The 6,000-nt window shown below is 36.1% G+C and overlaps 2 protein-coding genes across 2 annotated transcripts; both read right to left on the bottom strand.

Moving 5' to 3' along the window:
- Positions 1–58: 58 nt before the first annotated feature.
- Positions 59–1,384, bottom strand: LOC132172172 (uncharacterized). The gene has a single exon (XM_059583623.1). It carries the CDS (start codon positions 1,155–1,157, stop codon positions 144–146), a length of 1,014 nt encoding a protein of 337 aa, XP_059439606.1. The 5' UTR covers positions 1,158–1,384; the 3' UTR covers positions 59–143.
- A 3,525-nt stretch (positions 1,385–4,909) lies between these two features.
- On the bottom strand, positions 4,910–5,365 carry LOC132168974 (uncharacterized). Its single transcript, XM_059580069.1, has one exon. It carries the CDS (start codon positions 5,363–5,365, stop codon positions 4,910–4,912), a length of 456 nt encoding a protein of 151 aa, XP_059436052.1.
- Positions 5,366–6,000: the final 635 nt, after the last annotated feature.

The following is a 6,000-nucleotide window of genomic DNA, read 5'->3' as shown; positions in this document are numbered from 1 at the left end:
GAAGGTGCAAATGGCTGATGATTAAAACAATTGTAACACAAATATAATGCAAATTATAAAAGAATGATTTCCACATAAAAGCCAATTACTTCCCACAAAATCAACTTCTTTGTTTTTTTTTCTCTGCAACTAAATTTCAAAACCTAATCCCTCCTCCAAGCATACAGCAACAAAGAGAACCCCCCATTACTCCCACAAGACTTAGTGGAAGAACACGAACTCCTCCCCCCATCGCTGCTCTCCTCCGCCCACTGCAACACACTTGAGCACGACGGTGTCGACGGCGACGTCGATATCATCGACGGCACTGCCCCGGATCCCGACGAGAAGGACAAGCTCTTCCTCATCAACCTCTTCTCCGGCCCTACCATCTCCGGCCACACCCCTCCATCACCCACTTGAAAAACAAACACCCCATGCCCATTTCCATTACTCCCACTATTATTATTACTATAATTATTATTAACCCAATTAAAAACATCCCAAAAGAATTCCACCTCAATCCCACCCACGTAGATTTTCTCATTCCCTCTGAATTTCCACGCAAGCCTTTTTATAACAAGCCGGATTTCTCCGTCCACTTTTACTTTGAGCACTCCGCCGCCGCACTCGATCCCAATCTCGTGTTTGCTTCCCAAGAACTGGGCTCGGGATACATAATTCCTGCGTCCAAACACGTGCTCCCGCCTCGACAACAGAGTCGGCTCGCCGAGTTGGACTCGGCGAGTCAAGGCCAACCCGGACCGCCGCGTGAACTCGTCGAAAAGATCGCCGAGAAAGAATTCGAGCTTGGCATTGCAGGAGACGGCGACGTAGAAGCTGGAGTCGGGCTCGGCGGAGTTGTGGGTGAAGTCGGCCCGAGTGAAGTCCCAGTAGAGCTTGATTCTCTGGTAGCGGTGGCGGGCGAGGTAAATGGATTTGGATCCGGGTCGGGTTCGGAAGAAGGGGAAGCTTGATGGGTGGAGGGAGATGGAGATGGAGAAAGAGTCGGCGGCGTAAATGGTGAGGGAGTGGGAGAAGAGGGTTTTAGACCAGGTGAGAGTGAGATAGGTTGGAGAGTCGCAGAGGTGCGTTTGGTAGATGCAGGTTATGAGGTTTTGAGGTGCTTGAGAGGTGTTTGAGAGTGTGTTGGGTTGGCTGAAACATGCTGGAATCATGGTGTTCAATCTTTGCGTTTGTTTCTCAAAACATTTGCGTTTGTTTCACAGAGAGATAGAGAGAGAGGGGTAGCTCTGGTTCTTGGCTTTGTGCTTTTGCTTTGAGGTATAGTTGGATTTTGCAGCAGTTGAGAGAGAGAGAGAGAGAGAGAGAGAGAGAGAGGGAGATCTTGGAGGTTTGCTCTTGGCTTTATGTTGGCGGATGGTTTATTTTGCACTTTGTATAGGAAAATGGTATTTGGTAGTCTTGTTATGGTTACCTAGTTGTTCATGATAACTAGACACTTATATAGAACGAATATATTTTAATATTTTTCCTCACATATGAGTTCAAAGTTCGGTTCAAATTGAGACTCAACAGATAAAGTATTTAATTGAAATTGGAAGTGAATGACGGATATAAGATTCAAACTCAAAATATTTGACTTTGATACCATATTAAATCACTATTACTCTCCTTCAAAGTGAGACGTAATATGTAAAATATTTAATTGAAATAAGGTGTAAATAACGGAGACAATATTTGAACTCGAAATATTTGGTTTTATAATACTATGTTAAATCACTAATTATATCAAAAATTTAAACATATAAAAAAATGAATTTAATAATTTAATTTATATTATATCAATTTAAAAATGTGTATTTTTGGCTTTTTAATGAGGTGGTGGCAAAATATTTGGCTTTGAATGTAGAATGATGGAAAAATGAGGCTTCCATGATGACAATCATCAGCACCACCAGTTGCTGATCCATGCACTCACACACTTCACTCATGCTGCCTTCCTTGATTTTCGCCTCTGAATTAGGGCACTCTCTCTCTCTCTCTCTCTCTCACACAGAGAGTTGCATGTTTGCATATGGGGAGTGAGCTGGGTTGCACTAGGGGGCTTTACCATTCACAATTAGTTCACATGACTCTGAGTTTTCTTTCACTTTAGGACTCCTCCTTTTCTTTTATATTATTTTATCTCTAAATTATCTAGTTTTATAATATTATATATATTATGTTAATACAATTATAAGGGGACATCAAATGATTAAAGTGAAGTAATCAATAATTTATAAATAAATAAAACTAAAATATGACCCATAATTTGTGATTATATATTTTCATAGTTTCTAATTTGCCATCTCAAAAGCCAAAAGGGCATGGAAGATGGGTGACATGGGGGTCCTTGGGAAAAGGAAGGGCTTTTCAACTACTTTTGTATCGTTGCTTCACTTCCAGTCGTCCAGTGGATGATATTTCAAGAACTTGCTGGATAATACAACTCATATATTCAATAAATAAATAAATAACACATGCAACAAAATCAATTATATATTAATATAATATAATTGCTAGCCCACTGTTTTCTATTTCTTTATTCAGATTTCAGGCTCTTTTCTCTTGAAAGACAAAAAAAAAAACACCATCCAGATGACTTTATACAAAAAGGTACTTTCTTTTGGCTTCCCTTTTATTCTTATTTTTTTCATTGGCTGAATTTCAACCACACTAATCATTTTCATTTTGTAATTAATTGTTTTTTTCCTACTTACTTTTGGATTTTAATGAATTTATTTGTAGTCTTGCTTTACAACTAGCTGGCCCCGCTTTATATATATATATATATATATATATGTGTGTGTGTGTGTGTGTGTGTGTGTGTGTGAATTTCCTGGTATTCTTAGGTGAATGAATGAAGTTTCTAGGGCTTTTGAATTTTTTATCTTTTCTACATCAAACCAAAGATTATTATGCACAAGAGAAGAAGCTTTGTTATTAATCCCACACTTACTATTAGAGCACTACCAGCAATTTTCTTTTAATTTTTCTTAAGTTTAGGATACAAAATTATTTTTTACTTCCCTATGAAAATATATTTCACATAGAATAGCTTCTGTTACTTCTTTCTATACCATTCAAATATTATTTCTTTACAAAATACAAGATCCCTACCTACCCTTACTTTTTTTACAAAATTTCAACACAATCCCTAATTAAAAACAAAAGGATGAAAGATGAAAGAGGAAAGATAAATGTCTATATTAAAATAATGTATATGAAACCACTTTTGGTTCCCTACCCATTGGAAAACACTGTAGCAAGCAACCCTTGAAGGTTAGTTAAATGTAGAAAATCTGATGTGAACAAGTTTTTGTGATTTTTTTGAAATTTTTTCTAAATATAAGAAAGGAAATGGCATATAGGACATGCATCTGCTGCTAGTGCTCTAATCACATGATAAGCCTTTGGACTTGCACTTGCATGCCTTTGTTTTCGACCACAAGACCTGATTATAATGCTATTTAGTAGACTTTGTACGATTTGTAAACAACTAGATGATGTGATTGTAAAACTTAGTTATTATAGATCTGATTCAACAACTGATTTTTCTGCCACGTTCTCAATCCCAGTCGTATGGCAGATGTACTGAGTGTATTAAATAGAATTGAGAGAAAATATCTTGGTTGTTAGAGACCCATGCATGCACATTGGGTGCTCCAAAATTATGATGCATGCATCTTGCTTCTTGTTGAGACAAAATTCTGTTCCTGCATGCGACTGCTCTAAAAACAAGCTAGCTTGTTGCCAGGGATGTCGAGGTCCATATATCTAGAATGGAAAAAAGATTATATGCATGTTAAATGTAATAAGGAAAGGTTAATCTAGGTGCGTGAACGAGGCCTCCACGTAGCCTTACTTTCTTTTCACGACACAAATGCACATGAGCGGATGAGCCATATCTTTTCGATCTGCATATGGGGGGATGTTTGATTGTTGGGGAATTAGGAAACACATATGCTAGAATTCTAATTAAAAGTGGGTTTTATTTCCAAGATCTCTAGCTTTGGTTGCACAATGTTAGGAACATATCCGGCAAATCCCACATTTTCATATAATCATATATCATACTGCATTTTCTACCTTTTTTTTTTTTTTTTTTTTTTGGTATTGCTACTTTTATAGGAAAAAAGAAGAGGGATTCGCAACCATAAATGCAATTGTTGTTGATTTGCTTATACTAAAAAAACGCCATCTAAAAAGTATTAACAAACGAAGCACTGTCCAGATATGTTTTATGATGTGATCATAATTATGTAATATTTTATAATGACGTGTTAGAGTCCAATAAGAAGTATATTTCGATCTGTAGATTTTATAGTCCAATAAAGAGTTAGATTCTTTCCTTACAAGGATCGGCCAAGTCAAGATCTAATTGGTCTATTATGTAACTAATAGTTTATTATTTCTCTATTTAATGGAGAACGATCAAAAAAAAAAAAAAAAGAAAAGGAGTTGAATATTGTTTTAGAATACAATTTATTGTGTTTAATTTGGAGATTATGGCTCTTTCGAAGTAGTCATTGAAGGTTACCACTCCCATCTATCACTTTTCCATGCTTTGTCACTAGTTGGTTCGCATCACATCATTTTAGTTGAAGACAAACCAATAATCAATTTAGGTACGATGCTTGAAAGATGATTGAACTAGCTTTGAAGTATGTGTTGAGATGCAACAGTGTCACACTGCTCACGTGAATGGCTCTTAAAATGTGTCTTGCGGGATGCAATTTTGAATGTCATAAAAAAACTTTGGCTTTCCTTACTAGACACCAATTAATTTTCGAATAAGATGGTCAAAGGTCCGATCCAACAATATACACAATATATAACAGAAGGAACGAACGCGCACAGAAAAATAATGCAATTACAGAGCAGTGAAAATAGAAAGAAAAAAAAAAGGGGTTAAAATCCCATGTTGCTAGGTAGTTTTCGATTTGTGACAGCATAGGCATACACCAAAAAACACATTCTTTTGTGTCTTTCTATTTTTTCTTCTAGCTCCCTTCACCTGCAGTCTGGCCAATTCATGTTGAGCAGCTTTCATGAGCAGGCTATCTTGCTCAAGAGCCACCAAAACAGGCAAATCACCAAACCCCCGAGCCATGGCAAGCATCAGCTCCCTAACAAGAGACCTAAACTCCATAGGATCAATGACCCCATTTTGATCCTCATCAAACCTCTTGAAAATGGAATCATAAAGATTGTATTCCAATGAGAAAACCCTATGAAATCCATCAAGAAGCTCTCTCTGTGAAAGCATGCCATTGCCGTCCACATCAAGCATCTCAAAACATTCTTTAATGCAGCTGTTGAACGTCTGTGTGTCTTGGATGAATTCCATTACTGTTGAGCTATTCACCATGGCTACACTCATTTTGAACGAAGAAACTAAAATGAAATAAAAATGGGTAAATGTTAATTTAGTTAATGGAATTACCTTTTTCTAATCATGTTAATTATTACTTTAACTGCTCTACTTTGCACAGATAGATGCTGATGCTGTTTTCCCTATATTTGGCGGGTTTCTGGTGGTTGGTTACCTTTTAAATTTAGAGGGTTTGGTCAATGACAGTTATTATGTTTGTCTGTGTTTTTAAAACGCAGATTTTTTTACATTTTAAAATCTCATTTCTTTGAAAACACATGATTTTATTTAAAATCGTACTTTTAATTTGAGAAATCATAGTTTTAAATGCAAAGAAAAAGGCATCTTATCTTTCGACTACAATTCAAAAGAAAATCTAATTTCAAGGATGAACTAAGATGTTAGAGCAAGTTGAATACAAGACACATGATTATAAGCCTGTAAATAATCCATTTATTGTGCATTTTAGGTTAGTAGCTTATTTATCTTCATAGATTGTTACACCAATTAATCTATCAGATATATTAGCCATGATTATGAATTTGGATCCAGCGCAATACCTATGCAATACTTTTTTTAAAAAACCGTTCATTTTAAATAAATGTTTTAGATCAAGACAATCATACCAAAAAAGATGAAAGTAT

This window comes from Corylus avellana, chromosome ca2, assembly GCF_901000735.1.
Source record: "Corylus avellana chromosome ca2, CavTom2PMs-1.0".
In the NCBI taxonomy this organism is placed as follows: Eukaryota; Viridiplantae; Streptophyta; class Magnoliopsida; order Fagales; family Betulaceae; genus Corylus; species Corylus avellana.
Note: the sequence above shows the minus strand (reverse complement) of the source record. Positions and strands in the feature narration are given on the sequence as shown.

Coding starts and splice junctions, on each gene's coding strand:
- LOC132172172 (XM_059583623.1), bottom strand. CDS start 1,157: ATGATTCCAGCATGTTTCAGCCAACCCAACACACTCTCAAACACCTCT.
- LOC132168974 (XM_059580069.1), bottom strand. CDS start 5,365: ATGAGTGTAGCCATGGTGAATAGCTCAACAGTAATGGAATTCATCCAA.